This window comes from Hemicordylus capensis, chromosome 5 (assembly GCF_027244095.1).
Source record: "Hemicordylus capensis ecotype Gifberg chromosome 5, rHemCap1.1.pri, whole genome shotgun sequence".
Taxonomy (NCBI): Eukaryota; Metazoa; Chordata; class Lepidosauria; order Squamata; family Cordylidae; genus Hemicordylus; species Hemicordylus capensis.
In genome coordinates this window covers 574,996-590,935 of record NC_069661.1, presented here as the reverse complement: position 1 = coordinate 590,935, position 15,940 = coordinate 574,996, and the positions used below count along the sequence as shown (strand labels likewise).

Genomic DNA, 15,940 nt, shown 5'->3' with positions numbered 1-15,940 from the left:
AGCATGAGAATGGCACAGACTTGGGGGGGGGGGGCAGGCAGAAGCCAAAGAACGAGCCCTGGTCCATCACAGCGAGATGCAAAAAGCTAAGGCAGGCTCTCACCAAGCAGCAGCGACCACTGCTGACTCACCTTGGGCGACCACAGCTGCTCCCCTACCTTGCACTGGACCTTCAGCTTGGCTCAAGATGGAGGGCAGAGACACCCCCCCCCCCCCGTGCAACGGACTGGCTGCATCCAGGATGGCCAGTCTGCCAGTTGACGGATACCTGGGCTACCACCTTGTGTGCTGGGGCATCCTCCCCCGCCCCCCCAGCCTGAGCCGGTGCCTCACTGAGAGCAAGACAAAGAGCGGGTGAGAATGAGAGCAATGTTTATTTCCATAGCCAAAGCTGCCCCCCCGCCCCGCCCCCCCTCTGACGCAGACTCCGGGCCTGTCTTTGCTGCAGGGCAGTGCAGAGTCCTGGCCCTGTGGTGGGGAGCCCGGGCGGCTGCGGCCCCCGCTCTGGGCCCGGGCGCAGCCATCGTCTTGCCCGGCAAAGGGGGCACGTGGCTCTGCCCCCAGGCAGCAAGAGACACACTGCCAGGCCCACACAGCCCCGTCACAGCAGTGACCCACGTCCAGATCCATCGCCGTCCGCCCCAGAAGTCCAGGAAGAAACATGAGCCGGTCAGCGGCTCCCTTCGCATTGGGGCTTCCCGTATTTCTCTGCGTACCTTCTGTGAAACCAGAAAAAGAGGCCTCCCTCAGCCCCAGAGAGCCGCGCTGCTTCCCTGCAGGAGGGGAGGGGTCTTGTGGGAGCCGCCCCGGTCCCAGCTGCCGGGCTCTGCCCAGCAGGCCTCACCTCCTGGCCTGGTCATAGAGTGCCCGCTTGCGCTCCTGGAGGGAGAGGTGTCTTGCCTCCGAGGACCTGGCAAAGACCTTCACGGGGACCTGCGTGCCAAGAGGAGGGGCCCTCGTGAGGCCTGGCGATGGGCCCCCAAAGGCACAGCTCTGGGCTGGTTCCCCAGAAGTCTGCGGGAGGCACCCAGCCTCCCCCTGGTCCCGCCACGTCCCCCTTCCCTCCCCCTTGCCCCCTCTCACCTCTGCACATACCGCGGCTTGGGACGAGGTGGTGGGCTGCTGCGCTGGGGAGGCATCTGGTGCAAGCGAGGCGTCCTCGCCCTCCGCTTCGCTGGGCGTGAAGGGAACCCGCCCCTCCAGCAGATTGGCAATGGTGGCGTCCACACAGTTCGTCTGAGCTGAGAGAAAGAGGCGGGCCCTCAGAAGGGCGGGGCAGAACCGACGTGGCCGCCTCCTGACCCAAAGCAGGCCGCCTCCAAGGGAAGGACCACGGTAGCACACGTGCATTGGATCTCGCGGCAGGACTGAGAAAGACCCCTCTCTGTCCGAAATCCTGGAAAACGGGGGCCAGGAAGTGGAGACCAGATGGAGCTTGACAGACCCCGGGTGTTACTCACAGGGAGAGAGGAAGCTGCTTCATGCCGAGTCAGACCATTGGTCCATCTCGCTCAGAATGACTCCACGGCCTGGCAGTGGCCGTCCTCTCCCAGGCGCTTCCTTCCGCTCTCCCCCGGGGCCCTGCTGCATGCAAGCCCTTGCTCTGCCTCTGAGCGACAGCAGCCCCCTCTCCCCCAGCCCCCTGGCACTGCTCCCCATTCAAGCCACGGGAGCGTGAGAATGGTACAGACTTCACCGGGGGGGGGCGGGGGGGGGCAGGCAGAAGACCAGCCTCACGGCGCAGAGAGGCGCCCCTCGGTCTGCACGGCCAACTGCAGTTGCTCTCCCCAGGCCCACCCAAGTCAGTCATCGATATCCTTATTCCGGTCTTGGACCAGCAGAAGGAACACAGCCATCCTGCACGGTTCAAAGAGGCCTGCTCAAAACCCAGGGTGGCCTGGTGGGCTGCTTGAAGCCGCTTCTGAAGCGTTGGTCAGAGGGTTTAAAGGGCTCAGCGACTGCTCACACAAACACGCCCCCGCTCCTCAAGACACTCAAAACGAAAAGTGAAAAGCTTTAGAACCCACTCCGCAGAGTGCTCTGGCCGCGCATGTGGGGAGAAAGTGCACGACGACTCCTCCCTGGGACTGGCCAAGGGGTCCCTGCGATCCCCACCACTCGGCCGTACGATCTTCCTGGAGGTCCAAACTGAACCGCTATGAAAACCTGCCCCACGGACAGAGCCACGAAGACAAGCCCCAAACAAGGCGAGCCCTTTCAGGCCTTGGGGGAGCTCTGGCTAGCCTCCTGCTGGGGAGATGCTGAGGAGCCAACTCCGCTGGGCTGCATTGCAAGCCTCCCCCCTTGCCCAGGGACACCGCCCCCCCCCGCCCGGGAAGCCACCCGCCCGCAGCTGCTCTCGCCCGCGCTCACCCAGGTCCTTGTGGATGGCCTCCAGGGGCATGTGGGGCAGCACCTCCTTGACGTGTTGGGCCAGGCCCATCAAGCGCACGTCCTCGGCAGAGGCCAGGCTGGGGGCAGCTCGTGGCCGGGCCCCTGAGGGCTGGCTGGGGGCTGAGAGAGAGCAGTCAGAACGGCCTCGGCCCCCTCCCGGCTGCCGCCCCTGCCCTGCCCTGCCCCACCCCCGGGGGAGGGAAGGCCGCACACATCCACCTGGGAGTCCCTGCTCACCTGGGGTGTGGGGGGCCGGGGGGTGGTGGCGCAGGCGCTTCAGGTGCTCGGCTTTGTCGGCAGCCGTGAGTCGGGTGGACGCCAGCCCCAGCTCCAAGGCCAGCAGCTGCAAGGGGGAGACGCAGCGGCAGGTTCCAGCACCCCAGGCAGGCAGGCAAAGACACCCCCCCACAAGACACAGCTCCTGCCTGGTCCTGTGAGGCCAGCCCGACCCCCCCCCCCAGCCCGAGAGGCCCCTCTCCTCACCTCCTGAACCCGCAGCGCAAAATCCTCACGGGCCTCCTCAGCTGGTCTGCAGACCGAAGGGAGCCACCTGAGGGGGAGTGGGGGGAGAGAGCCCAGCTGAGAACGGGGGGGGGGGCAGAGCACCCAAGCGGGCCCCCCTGCTCCCTCCCAGCCGGGGGCCGGGCTCCGCCCTCCAGGAAGGCCAAGCCTCCGCCTGCCCGCCTCCCTGCCAGAAAGAAGCAGAGATGATGATGATGCTGCTGATGATGGTGATGATGAGTACCTTACTTGGTAGACCGTGAAGGGGACAAAGAAAGTCCAGAGCAACTCCGTGACCCAGGAAGCTTCGGCGACGCTCTTGGGGGGTGGGGCGGGGGGGGGAGGGAAAGAGAGAGAAGGAGGAGGGCACAAAGCCCACTCTGAGACCGGGCGGGGCAGGGGGGAGGCAGCAGCCCTCACCCCCCCCACACACACAGCAGCCCCCCAGCCCAGGGCCCCCACGCCACACCCAGCACTCACCACGGCCAGGAAGGGCCTCTGGACTTGAAGGGCCACTGGCTGAACCGTGTCCAGGACCGAGAAGGGCCACGAGCTGGAGGAGGAGGAGGAGGGGGAGCCGGGTCAGGAAGAGAAGCAGCTCCCGGGCTCAGGGACAGGGCCCCCCCCGGCCCGCCCGGTCTCACCTGAAGCGCAGGAGGCCGACCCGGCCATTGGTGGTGGTCTCCTCAGGGAAGAGGAGGAGCGGGGGGTGGCCCCCCTGGGAGGAATACGCCTTCAGGGACTCCAGGAGCTCCGCCCGGCTCCCCGCGGCCCCCAGCTCCAGGAACCCTCGGGACCAGCAGATGAAGCCGGAGCTGCCGTTCAGCACGGGCTGGCGGAGGAGGAGGAGGAGGAGGAGGGAGGTCAGCAGGCCTCCCGCCACACCCCGGCCCCAACCCCGCCCGGCTGCCGGGGCAGCATCTGGCCAGCCGGAGGAGCGTCTCCCGCCCCCACAGCCGGGACAGGCTCCGTGCCCCTCCCCGGCTGGCTCTTCCAAGGACTTGCAGCTGCCATGCAAAGCAGGGCTCGGCCAACTGGCCTCAGTGCCTCGGAACCTGGCAGAGGCGCCTCAGCCAAGCAGTGAGCAGGCACAGCGGCGGGGGGGGGGCTGCTCTCCCCCCCTCCTCCTCCTGGCTCTGGCAGGCAACGGATGGGCACGAGGGGGCATCCGGCAGGCCCTGCACGGCGGGGCTCCTGGTCCCTGCCCACTGCCTGCCTAAGAAGCCCACCTGCCTTGCGGGTGGGCAGTGAGGCCCTGAAGCTAACTTGTGCCAGGTCAACGCGGCCCAAGGGGAAGCCAAGGCCAGGAGTCTGTCCTGCTACGGCCCAACCCCAGGCACGGTGTGGCAGCGGATGGCCTTCTTCCCCAGCCAGCCCACAGGCCTGCAGTCTGAACGGGACGTGGCCCGCGACCTCTGCGGCAAGCCACTCGGGGACGATTCCAGCCGAGGAAGTGCCAAATGCAGACCCAGACGGCTTCTTTCCGCCCAACGCAGGGGCTGCTGGAACCACCCGACTTCATGACCTGGTTCTAGAGACCACCGAGATGCTGCACAGCCAACTCCTGATGCCAGCAGGAAGGAGAAGGCGCCCGAGAAGGAGGGAGTCCCCCCTCCCACCCCTGGGCCCTGCTGGGGGTCGGGGTGAGACCCAAACTGCGCCTGGCGCCTCCATCCAAAGGCCAAGGGTCAAGGCGGCTACAGGTGCCCGAAGCAGCTGACAGAACAGCGAAGGCAGAGAAACCCAGCCTCTGGCGCAATCGATCCCGCTTTCAGGACGGAGTCAGCGTCCAGGATCGGGTTACCGGCCAGGCACTGGAAACGCAAAGGGACCCAGTTCGGCGTCTTGCGCTGAGGAGCTCCAAGGGAGGAGGGCCGCCCCTCCAGGCCGCTCACCGTGTGGCAGGAGGTCAGCAGGTTGATCACGTTGTGGTCGAAGGGCGTGATGTGGTTGGCGACATAGACGCGGGCGCGGAGGCTGCGCTGGCGGGGGTCGCTCTGCCTCACCCAGAGGCCCAGCACCGAGCACATCACCCGCACGATGAACCTGCCGGAGGACGGGGGTCAGCGGTGGCCAGGGTGGCAGCAGCCCCAGGGCGCCGGCAACCCCCCCTCCCCCCCACCCTCTCTCCCCCCCCCCCGGGCCTCACCTGCGGAGGACGCTGTCAGGCAGGGCGCAGCTCACCAGGAAGACATGGAGTCCGATGAAGAGCCGCAGCAGCAGCAGGCACAGCCCCACCGGAGCGTAGAGCAGCAGGGCCAGCAGCAGCAGCCCGTCGCTTGGCAGCCTGCGTCAAGAGCCCTGCTGCATCAGGCCCAGGAAGGCCCCTCCAGCCCAGCATCCCGTTCCCCACCGTAGCCCCCAGGCCAGAGCTGGGGGCCGGCCCTCTCTCCGCCTGCTGCTCCCCTGCAACTGCTACGGCGCAGCATCTTGCCTCTGAGGCTGGAGACGGCCTGCAGCCAGCAGACCAGTAGCCTTGACAGATCTGCCCTCTATGAGGGAGCGGGAGGAGGAGGAGGAGGAGGAGGAGAGCAGGCAGCAGTCCACTTGCGGTGGGAGGGGGGGGGCAAAGGAGACACAACTGCCTCCGCTTCCTGGAGCTCTGTTTGCTCCCCTGCCCCCTCCCTCCCCACCAAGCTGCGCTGCCTGCAGGCCAGTTAACCACACAGCTTTACCTGATGAATGGCCAGTCTGCAGGCAGCGTGACTCTCATTAACACTGAGGTGGGGCTAGGGATGAGCACAGATTTAAAGGTCTATTAAGGGCATACTAGCTGGGCCTCTGACGGCCTGGCCAGCCCCTCCTGCCGCTGCCGCCTCCTCCTCCTCCTCACCAGGCGGGCAAGTTTTCTCTGTGTCCCGCCGCTAGTCTTGCAAGAGCGGCCAGGCATGGGATTAGCGACGGGCACACCCAGGAGAAATAGATCTAGAGAAGGCAGGTGGCCACTTGGCCCCGTTTCTACTCGGTTTTACGCCGATCTGAGCCCACCGTTCCAAGGTTGGCAGTTTCGAAACTGCGTTCCTGATAACCGGCACTACTGGGCCCAAATGGGAGCCACCCGCGAGAGTGTCAGCGGGATCAAGGCAGCCCCCATGGAGGACCCCCCCCCCCCTCCTCCTCCTCCTCCCCCTCCGCGGACCAGGCAGGGCTGCACCCCCCAGCAAGCTCTCCTGCCCGCCACGCCGAGCCCCGGCCTGCTTCTTCTGCTCAGGGGAGCCGGCAGGAGGGAGGGGGGGCGCGGGGGGGGGGCCGCCCAGGGAGACGACCCCGCTGCTGCGGCTCCTCGCGCTCCGCCAACCCACCGCTGCCTGCAGGCGGCCCGCCCATCCGTCAGGTCGAGCTGGGCGCCCGCTTTCAGGAAGCGCCGCTCTCGTCAGCGCGGGGACGGGCGGAGGAGGACGAGCGCGAGCAGCGGGGCCCTTCCGCGGGGCCCGGGCGGGGCAGGAGGAGGCGGAGGCAACCGAGGACCCCCCCCCCTCCGCCCGCCCGCTTTCTGGGGACTCACCGGTGCGAGTCGAAGAGGCGGTCGGAGCCGACGGGGGCCGCGGCGGGGGAGGGGGCGGCGGAGGGATCCATGCCCGGCCTGCTGGGCGGCGGCGGCGAAGTGGAGCCCGCCTGCTCCGGGGGCGCCTCAGGAGCCAGGCCCGGCCGAGGCCCGCAGAGCTGCTGCAGCCGCCATCTTGGCCCCGCCTCCTGCCCAGGGACAGGAAGTGCGTCACCGCCGCGGCGGGCCCCGGAAGCGTCGTCGCGGCAGCAGGACTACGTTTCCCGGCGTGCCCGCGGCCGGCGGAGGCAGATGGCGGCGGCCGTGGCGGCCCGGCTGGCTCTCCGCGGGGCGGCCCTGGCCGGGCGCGGGACCTGCAGCCGCGGAGGCGCTCAGGCGGCGGCGGCGGCGGCGGCGGCGTCGCGGGGCTGCTCCCATGGCCGGGGACAGCCGCAGCAGCAGCAGCAGCCCGCCTCCCGATGGGGCCTGGCAGCGGCGGCAGCAACCGGCGGGGCGGCGGGGCTGCTGCTGCTGCTGCTGCTGCCGGAGGGGAGGCGGCGGCGGCGGCGGCGCGGGGAGGGCCGGGCGGGGGGGCCGCTGCCGCCGCTGCGGGGCCTGGGCCTGCCGGGCCTGCTGGCCGCCGTGCCCGCCTCCCCGCCCCTCTCCGACCCCGGCCGGGGCTCCCCGCGGGCCACCTACAACTTCATCGCCGACGTGGTGGAGCGGACGGCGCCGGCCCTGGTCTACGTGGAGATCCTGGGCAGGTGAGGGGCGGGCCGGGGCGGGGGGGGGGAGGAGGAGGAGGAGGAGGAGGAGACCCCCCCCACTGACCCCCCTGCAGACCTTGGCCTGCCCCCCTCCCATCACCCCTGGCTGTGGCGGGGGGTTATGGGGCGGCGCCCCCACCAGCTCGGATCCCATCAGCGTATCCTGGAAGTTGGGGTTTTTCGTCCCAATGGGCACCACTTGACACTTGCCCACATTGAACCGCATTTGCCACTTTGTCGCCCACTCGCCCAGTCTGGAGAGATCCTTCTGGAGCTGCTCACAATCCGTTTCACTGCCCGGAAGAGTTTGGTATCCTCTGCAAATCGGGCCACCTCGCTGCTTACTCGGGCTTCTAGATCATTGATGAATAAATTAAAACGCAGGTGTTCTCACCTAACACTAGAACTAGGGGTCATCCCATGAAATTGCTAGGAAATTTAGGACAAACGGAAGTACTTTTTCGCACAACCCATAATCAACCTGTGGGGTGGTTGGCACCCTCCGTGCACTAGACCACCACTCACTCTGGGACCCCCCAGCCCCCCCACAAGTGGCTTTAAGGTTTTTCTCCATAGGGAAGAATGGAGGTTTCAGCAGCCCCGTTAACTGCCCTGGGGGGGTGCTGGGGTGGCCCAGAGCCAGGCTTCCAGCCACTCTCATGGGCTGCTAACCCTTGGGATACTGGGTTGTGTTGTGTCTGAAGTGTTCTGAGTGTAGGTTCTTTGGTAGTATATAAGATTTTCAATGACCAACCATGAATCCACTCTCATTTGCTAACCTTAGACACATAAACTTCAAAAATCACTTAAAAATCAGCCCTTTGCCCAATTCCTTTCAAATAATTCTGATAGCTTCCTTGCCCACCTTGGGAACTACCACCCACCACACTCCACTCTAGGACACCCCTCCCCCACCCACCCCCACATGAAGCTATATATTTGCTGCAATCCTCATTATTCCCTACGAGGAGTTCAAAAATACTTATAAAATTCACCAATAATCGGAGGAGAGGAGTGTCCGATTGCCTTGGGGGTTTTTGGGTGGTAGGCACTCCTGGGTGCCTACCACTCACCCCACTTTTGTGCCCCTAGGTTCTCCACAATAGGGGATGATGGGCTGGTTCGGGTCCCATTATACCCTATGAGAAAAATAATTAAGAATATTATTATATAGGGGTGTCCAATTGCTTCGGGGTTTGGGTGGTTGTTGGCACCCATGGGTGCTCCACAATAGGGAATAATGGGCTGGTTCGAGTCCTATTATACCCTATGAGAAAAAAATAAAAATAAATTTCAAAAATTCATAAAAAATTGTATGAGTGTCGGATTGCTTTGGGGTTTGGGTGGCAGGTACCCCATGGGTGCCAGCTACCATCCCACCCACCTTTGGAGGTTCAAACCAGTTCAAGCCAGTTCGAATTCGAACCAAACCAGAGGCGTTCGAGCAAAACCAAAACCGAACCACCCCATCCTGGTTCGAACCTGGTTCAAATTCAAACCAAACCGGGCAAACCGGTTTTGTGCACATCTCTATCACCCACTACTAGGAGGCCCCACCCCCTGGAGGAGTATCCCCGGTGTGATGGGGTCCTTCTAAGGGAGTCCTTCCATCTTCCTCGGACCGATATCTTCCTTCCTTGAGACCTTCATTCTCCATGACAGCAGACGTGCTGTCTGCCTGGGAGTGGGATGCTTCTATCACATCCCTGAGGTTGCTTCTATCACATCGACACACCATTCTGCTTCACTGAGCTTCAGGTCAGCCATTTTGGCTTTGAGGGAACAAATGTGTTCGCTGAGAGCCAAGATCTCTGTGCACCGAGTGCACACCCAGGACTTCTGTCCCTCAGGTAAATAGTCACACATGCAATACACTAGGAAACACTCCCTCCCCTGCTGGCATTCAACCTTCACAACTGGTTTGATTGGCTGTTCAGAATATATAGGGCTTGTTCACTTGGGCTGCGTGTCTCCTCTGTGATGAAGGGGGACTGCTTGTGTGCCTCCCCACTGAGTTCCCTGCCAGACCCCCACTAAAATTCCTTCAATATCTGTTTGCAGACTTCTGTAAGCAAAGCTCCTCTGGTCTGAGTCTTGTCTTGAGGGTCTGTTGGCAAACTCAGTCACCTCAGGAATGTGACCCCACCCACAAGCTGAGTCACTCACCTGGAACTTGGCGTATAGGTGAAAATAAAAACTGAACATAAATATGCCAATATTATAATGCTCTTATACAATTCTGTGGTGTGCCCACACCTGGAGTACTGCATATAGTTCTGATCACCACATCTAAAAAAGGACGTGGTAGAACTGGAAAAGGTGCAGAAGAGGGCAACCAAGATAATCAGGGGCCTGGAGCACCTTCCTTATAAGGCTACACCACCTGGGGCTTTTTAGTTTGTAAAGGAGGTGACTGTGGGGAGACATATGACCGAGGTGTATAGAATTATGCATGGAGCAGAGAGAGTGGTATTTTCCCCAGACTATGGAAAATGCCTATATTTGGCAGCAGCAATATAGGAAGATGCTGAAAGGCATCCTCTCGTACTGCGTGGGAGATGGCCATGGTCAGCCCCTCCTGTATTCTACCAAAGACAACCCCAGGGCTCTGTGGGCGCCAGGAGTCAGACACTGGACTGAATGACACAACTTTACCTTTAGAGAGAGTGGAAAAAGGGAAATTTTTGTCCCTCTCTCTCAACACTTGAAGGAGGGGCCATCCTATGCAACTGAAGGTTGGGAAATTTAGGACTGACAAAAGGAAGTACTTTTTCACACAACACATAAATAATTTATGGAATTCTTTGTCAGAGGCACAGTGCCTCCCAATACCAGGTGCAGGGGAGCAACAGCAAGAGAGAGAGCGTGCCTTCACCTTATGCCTGTAGGCCTCCCTACAGGCATCTGGTGGGCCATGGTGTGAAACAGGGTGCTGGACTAGATGGGCCTCCATGTTCTTGTGACCAGCTCTCCTGGTTTTCTGGGGAGAGCTGGTCTACCCATTGGGATCGGCAGGTGGACCAACCCTCCGCTCTGGATTTCCCTTGGGATGGAGTGGACATCAGCCCACCTTGGAGAGCTGGTCTACCCGCTGATCCCAATTGGTAGACTAGCTCTCCCTGGAAAGAAGCACCATTTTGAGATCTGTTTTCCCAGCCAATCGGGTCTCAAAATGACATCTGAATCGATTCGGGTCAAATCGTGGGTGATTCTGTTCTACCCCGAATCTGGTCCTTTGTTTTCAGGGCGTTTTGTTTCAGGGCAGAATATCTAATCGCCCCCGATTTGACCTGAATTGATGTGTGATCAGGTTGCACATCCATACCCCGGCTTGTTAGGACAAACTGCTACTGTGATCTTCTTTCCACCCCACCCCACCCCCACTAGACACCCCTTTTCCGGGCGGGAGGTGCCCATCTCCAACGGCTCCGGCTTCGTGGTGTCTGCGGACGGGCTGATTGTGACCAACGCCCACGTGGTGGCCAACCGGAGGCGGGTGCGGGTGCGGCTGGCCAGCGGGGAGCTCTATGACGCGGTGGTGCGCCAGGTGGACCAGGTGGCAGACATTGCCACCATCAAGATCAGCCCCAAGGTGCATGGCAGCAGCACGGCTTGGTTGTGGCCCGTCTCCTCCTTCCTTGTTTCCTTCCGTGTGCGGAGTGCATGCTGTTCTGGGTGGCCGGCTCCAGGCAGTGTGTCTGTGTGTGCGCACCGTGTGCATTCGGAAGGGGGCCTTCCTGGTTCGACCAGAGCAGGATCTGAGACGAACTGAGTGGGCGTCACGCACTGTGTGAGCAGACAGGGAAGACTGGGTCAGGTGGCCCTGGAGGGCGTGGGGGTGAGCGTGCCGCTGGGCTCCTGGGTGGGGGGGTCGGGTGGAGGTGAGCGGCCAGGAGTCCGGCCTGGGGAGGCAGCGGGTGCCTTCCCGCAACCCTGCCACCCACAGGGGCCTCTCTCTGCCTCCCTCCAGCACCCGCTGCCCACGCTGCCCCTGGGCCGCTCCTCCGAGGTGCGCCAAGGGGAGTTTGTGGTGGCCATGGGCAGCCCCTTTGCCCTGCAGAACACGATCACGTCCGGCATCGTCAGCTCAGCCCAGCGCGGGGGCCGGGAGCTGGGCCTGGCCGCTTCGGACATGGAGTACATCCAGACAGATGCTGCGATTGACGTAAGGCCGCTGGGCGGGCGGGGGGGGGTGGCGGCACCCTCGCCTCCTGCCTCTCCGGCTCACGAGCCGTGGGGGGAGAGGCCCAGAGGGGCCGCCGGGCCCTTGTGAGGCCCCCCCTGACGCTCCTCTCCCTCCCTCCCTCCCTCTCTGCAGTTTGGCAACTCCGGGGGGCCCCTCGTCAACCTAGTAAGTGTGTGCATGAGGCGGACCTGTGGCCGCTTCGGGGGGGGGCCTGGGGGCCTTGGTCTTGCTGATTGTGGCCATCGGGGTGGGGGAGCAGACTGGCAGGGCTGGTAGCCTCCCATTGGGGCTCAACTGGACCAGTGGTCCCGTGGATGTGGGCGACTGCCCTCCACCCGTTAGCCGCAAGGGCAAGGGGCGTTGCCTGCTCCGGGGCCTTGGCTAGCGCCCACCCTCCTCCTGTCCCCCCCCCCCCGACCTTGCTCTCTGGGGCAGCTAGAGGGCGCCCTCCTTTGCTTGCCCAACAGCAGCGGCCTCAGTGGCTGTGTTGTCTTCCAGGACGGGGAGGTGATTGGGGTGAACACCATGAAGGTGACGCCGGGCATCTCCTTTGCCATCCCCTCTGACCGCCTGCGGGCCTTCCTGGAGCAGGAGGAGAAGCGCGCGGGTGAGTCTGCCTGCCTGCCTGGGGCAGGGGAGATGCTGAGGCAAGGGAGGCAAGCCAAGCTCCCCCACCCACCCAAAGGGCCACACGCGGCCCTCTTTGTGATCGGGCCCTTTTGCCGGTGAAGCCCCTCTTTGCGGGGGGAGCTCTTTTCGAAGCTCCCCTCCTGAGAGTTTCCTCCCCCGCTGTCGCAGGTTCTTGGTTCAGCAGCCCAGAAGGGAAGCGTCGCTACATCGGGGTGATGATGCTGACCCTGACGCCCAGGTAGGAGCCTGAAGGGCAGCCACTGACCCTCTCCAGGCCGGAGGGTGTGGGGCAGGCACCCCCCTCCTGGGACCAGTGGATCGTCTTGGGGCCAAGGGCTGTCGGGGAAGCCCAGTACCCACCTCCAGGCGGCCTTGCCCTGCTCTCAAGCGGATCTCGAGGGCCCCGTGGGGTGGGGTGGGGTGGGGTTCCTTGGGCCTGCCCTGGCCTTGAAGTGCTCTCTTCCTGGCAGCGGATCCTGAGTGTCAGTTCGAGGGGATGGCTGGGCTTCAGCCTGTGGGGCCAAAGTGGCCAGAAGAGTTGGCCGGGGGCTGCCTTGCTGCTTGCGTGGCCCGGCTGTAGGCAAGCGTCTGGCCCTGTGGCCCTTGCCCAGCCACTCGCGTGGGCCCAGCCTGTGTCAGTGGAGGGACCTTGAGGAGGGGCAGCAGCAGCAGCAGAGCCTGGCCAAGGAGGGCCCTGCCCGGCTCCCTGCTGCGAGCTCCCCGAGCCCTGCCCCAAACTGCCCGAGTGCAAGAGCTGCCCAGAGGGGGCACGTGCCCTAACCCTAACCCTAACCCTCCTCTTCTCGCCCCCCCCGCCCCCCCGCAGCATCCTCTCTGAGCTGAAGGGGAGAGACCCGGCCTTCCCCGATGTGTCTCATGGCGTCCTCATCCACAAGGTGATCATCGGCTCCCCGGCTCACCAGTAAGCTTTGCCTCTCCCCCCCCCACCCCGGGCGGAGGGCGCCTCCCCCTGCCTCCCCCCACCCCTCCTTGTGCGGCTCTCCCCCCAGGGCGGGACTCAAGGCAGGCGACGTGGTGACGGAAATCAACGGGCAGGCCTCCCGGCGGGCGGAAGACGTCTACGAGGCGGTGCGGACCCAGCCCCACCTGGCGCTGCTGGTGCGGCGCGGCTACGAGGCCCTGCTGCTGACCATCACCCCGGAGGCCACCGAGTAGGCGCTGGGCCCGGCCCTCCCCGCCCCAGGGAGAGAAGGGAGCCTCTTCCGCTCCCGGAGTGACGGACTCTTGCGCTGGACACCTCGGAAGGGCCGGCTGGGTTCCTCCTCCGCGGGAGGGAGCCCGATCCTGCGCTGTCAGGAAGTGGAAGGGGCCGGTGCTGGGGGCAGAGCCTTCCTGGGCCCAAGGGCTTTGGGGACAGCACGCCAGGTGTTTGGGAACCTGGGCAGGGCCCGGTGCGGGGGGGGGGGGTGTTGCACCTGGTGCTTCTTGCCCAGCCGCTGGGAGGGAGGCGGGAGAGGCGGCCGCTCGGAAATGGAGCTGGAGACTGGGCTGCGGGGGGGGGCAGTGGGGGTTGGCAGGGAGGCCGCTTCCCCCCCCCCCGGTGGGCTTGATAGTGAAGGGCCGGCCAGCCCGGGACTGGGCCTGTCTGCAGGGACGGACCCGAGGGGGGCTTCTTCTCCGGGACCCCCGAAGCCTCCAGTTCTGGAATCTGCCTGCAATAAAACGGTGCCGAGGGGAACTGCCTGGCCTCTTCTGGGGTGTCTCGAGCTGCTCTGGCTCTTGGGGGGCAGGGGGGGGGCTGTGTGCCGCAGCCACCACCGCCTCTCCTTGCGTCTTTCCCGAATGCCACGCACAGAGCCCTGCCAATCCAGTGCAGCGGCCGTGGGGGGGGGGACGCGGGACGGGACGGGGAGGCTCCCAGGCGGCAGAGACCGGCTCGGGAGTGGCGCCCTCCGGCCTCTTGCTCCTCTCCGGTGCGGAGGGGCCGCTGCCCGGAGGCTGGCCTGGACGCCTTGTCCCAGTGGCAGCGGCAGCATCAGGGGGGTGGCGGGGGTGGTTGCCCTTGAGGGAGAGGCCCTCTCTGTCCCTCGCCCGGACAAGCCTCTCTTTCACCTGGGGGGCGTCCCCCCAACCGCAGGGCGGGGCAGCATTCCCCACATGCCTCCTTTGGACAGACCTCAATGCTGCTTTCTTCCTGGCGCCAGCGGAGGGGGGGGAGGGAGGGAGGGAGGGAGGGGAGCCCAGCGGGGTGGCAGGGGCCACCCTTCCTTGGGGAGTGGGGCGAGGCCAGGCCAGGGCCACGTCCTGCTTGGGGTGCAGAGCGCTGCCGTAATCCGTGGGCGGAGGGGGGGCTCTCCTGTTTCCGAGGCCTGGTCCCCGCCCCCCCCCCCCCGACACACAATCACTGGGGAGCCAAGTTTGGACTAAAGAAATGAAACCTTTATATAGAGCTCCGACCTGGTCCCTGCCCCCCACCCCCCCCCCCCGAGGACACGCCCTGGGCATTGGCTGAGCACCAGAGGGAAAGCCAGCTGTGTGGAGGCGGTAGTGCACTTGGGGGGCAGCCTCTGCCCTCTGCCGCCCCCCCCCGGTCAGGCTGGGCCGGCTTCCCCCGGCATTGGCTGCGTCTTCTGCCTGCAGTCTGCCCCCCCCCGGCCAGCTGTGCTGCAGTGGGGAGCGGGGGGGGGGCCTGGCCAAGGAGTGGCGCCCTCCCCGCGGTGTGTGGGGTGCCGCCTTCGTCCCAGAGGCCTCCTCCGGGGCTGCGCCTTTTGGGCCGGCCCCTCTCTGCTTTGGGTCCTCGGCGCCGTCCCCAGCCGGGGCAGAGACTTCGGGTGCCCAGGAGCGGGCGGGCGGGCTTGGCCTAGACGATCTGGTTGTTGAGCTGTCCGGGGTACTGTTCGAAGCGCCGGTTGGCCTCCTCGCTGAGCGCATCGCCTGCGGGGGGGGGGAGCCAAGGGCCAGCGTCAGCGAGCCCAGCCCCCCCAGGGCCCTCCCCACCCCACCCCGCCTCCCCACCCCCCAGTGGGTACCGATGTGGCAGCTGTGCACCCAGATCCGGTGCCCGTCGTACTTGCAGTTGCACTTCATGGCGTTGTTGGTGAAGTCACTCTCTGCCACCTCCTGCCGGGGGTTGATCACCACCTGGGCAGCGGAAGGGGGTGCTGTGAGCCGGCGGCTGGTGGGGAGGCCTGCCTTGGCCCCCCTGTGGGGGGGGCGGCATTCTGGCCCTCTGCCCCCAAGAGGGGGTGCTGGGGGGCTGCCAGCCAGAGCAGCCAAGGGCGCTCCAGCCTCCCCTTGAAACCCTCGGCTGACGGAGAGAAACACAGTTCCACTTCCAAGCCACTTCTCCAGTTAGGAACCCCCCCCCCCCCCGCCCCATTGCGAATATATTTCCCCTGCTCAACTGAGCAGAGGGGCACCTCTTAAAATGTGGTGCTGCTCGCTCTTTATTTAGCAGGAGGAGAGCAACCGGCCCTCTCCGTCCTGAGCGGAGCAGTCTTCTAGTGGCGGCTGCTGGTGTGGGGTGTGTGTGTGTATTGTTGAAGTGCCGTCAGGTGGGTGTCGACGCTTCGCAAGGACCACGTGGAGAGGTTCTCTCCAGGATGCATCATGCTGGCCTCTGAATGGTATCTAGCCCACCTCTGCTCCCCCGCCTGGGCATGTGCCCTCCATCTCTTGCCCTCGGAGGGGGTCCCTCCCTCTGGGACAGGCTTTCTGCCTTGGCATGTCTAGCCGGGTGGACTTGCTGGTTCCCCCTCAGCCCGTTAAAACCCGGTCCGGGGGCAGGATGCTGGGGGGGGGGGAGTGCCTTGGGGGCGGGGCGGGGCGGGGCAGGGCTGGAGGCCCTTTGGAGTCTCACGGGTGGGGGCCAGGGATGGGCCAGCCCTGCCCTTCACAGGGGCCGGGACCCCCCCCCCAGCTTGCAGGGAAGGCCAGTGGGCAGAGCCAAGCCAAGCCGATTCCTTCCTTCCTTCCTCCCCCCCCCCCGCAGGCCGCCCTTCTGGGGCCCGCTCCACC

The 15,940-nt window shown here is 64.9% G+C and overlaps 3 protein-coding genes across 10 annotated transcripts in view; 1 reads left to right on the top strand and 2 right to left on the bottom strand.

Annotated features, from left to right (window-relative positions):
* Positions 1-407: 407 nt before the first annotated feature.
* AUP1 (AUP1 lipid droplet regulating VLDL assembly factor) lies at positions 408-6,634 on the bottom strand. 2 transcript variants are annotated; one of them, XM_053257519.1, is made up of 12 exons: positions 6,401-6,634; positions 5,045-5,182; positions 4,791-4,941; positions 3,540-3,727; positions 3,376-3,448; positions 3,140-3,213; positions 2,878-2,944; positions 2,632-2,737; positions 2,374-2,514; positions 1,084-1,241; positions 845-933; positions 408-719 (listed from the first exon to the last, which is right to left on the bottom strand). In XM_053257519.1, exons 1-12 carry the CDS (start codon positions 6,469-6,471, stop codon positions 671-673), a joined length of 1,305 nt encoding a protein of 434 aa, XP_053113494.1. In that variant the 5' UTR covers positions 6,472-6,634; the 3' UTR covers positions 408-670. The 2 variants fall into 2 exon arrangements, with proteins under 2 accessions (XP_053113494.1, XP_053113492.1); XM_053257517.1 differs by having other exon boundaries at positions 1,096-1,241; positions 6,401-6,624.
* HTRA2 (HtrA serine peptidase 2) lies at positions 6,470-13,138 on the top strand. The gene is made up of 9 exons (XM_053253029.1): positions 6,470-6,846; positions 6,934-7,143; positions 10,534-10,738; positions 11,117-11,311; positions 11,465-11,497; positions 11,768-11,939; positions 12,131-12,200; positions 12,789-12,884; positions 12,973-13,138. Exons 1-9 carry the CDS (start codon positions 6,470-6,472, stop codon positions 13,136-13,138), a joined length of 1,524 nt encoding a protein of 507 aa, XP_053109004.1.
* Positions 13,139-14,382: 1,244 nt separating this feature from the next.
* The window catches only part of LOXL3 (lysyl oxidase like 3), a 40,101-nt gene continuing 38,543 nt past the window's right edge, over positions 14,383-15,940 (bottom strand). For 5 of the 7 annotated variants that reach the window (XM_053255662.1, XM_053255663.1, XM_053255664.1 and 2 more), the window contains 2 exons: positions 14,953-15,064; positions 14,383-14,857 (listed from right to left, as the gene is read on the bottom strand). In XM_053255662.1, the coding sequence (XP_053111637.1) occupies positions 14,784-14,857; positions 14,953-15,064 (186 nt within the window). In that variant the 3' untranslated portion in view covers positions 14,383-14,783. The remainder of the gene's footprint in view (positions 14,858-14,952; positions 15,065-15,940) is intronic. The other 2 variants (XM_053255666.1, XM_053255667.1) reach the window with 1 other exon arrangement.

Coding starts and splice junctions, on each gene's coding strand:
- HTRA2 (XM_053253029.1), top strand. CDS start 6,470: ATGCCCGGCCTGCTGGGCGGCGGCGGCGAAGTGGAGCCCGCCTGCTCC. Junction 11,312..11,464: donor AGACAGATGCTGCGATTGAC/GTAAGGCCGCTG, acceptor CCCTCTCTGCAG/TTTGGCAACTCCGGGGGGCC. Junction 12,885..12,972: donor ATCGGCTCCCCGGCTCACCA/GTAAGCTTTGCC, acceptor CTCTCCCCCCAG/GGCGGGACTCAAGGCAGGCG.
- AUP1 (XM_053257519.1), bottom strand. CDS start 6,471: ATGGATCCCTCCGCCGCCCCCTCCCCCGCCGCGGCCCCCGTCGGCTCC. Junction 3,728..4,790: donor TGCTGACCTCCTGCCACACG/GTGAGCGGCCTG, acceptor CTCCTCCGCCAG/CCCGTGCTGAACGGCAGCTC. Junction 2,515..2,631: donor CCCGGCCCCCCACACCCCAG/GTGAGCAGGGAC, acceptor GCTCTCTCTCAG/CCCCCAGCCAGCCCTCAGGG.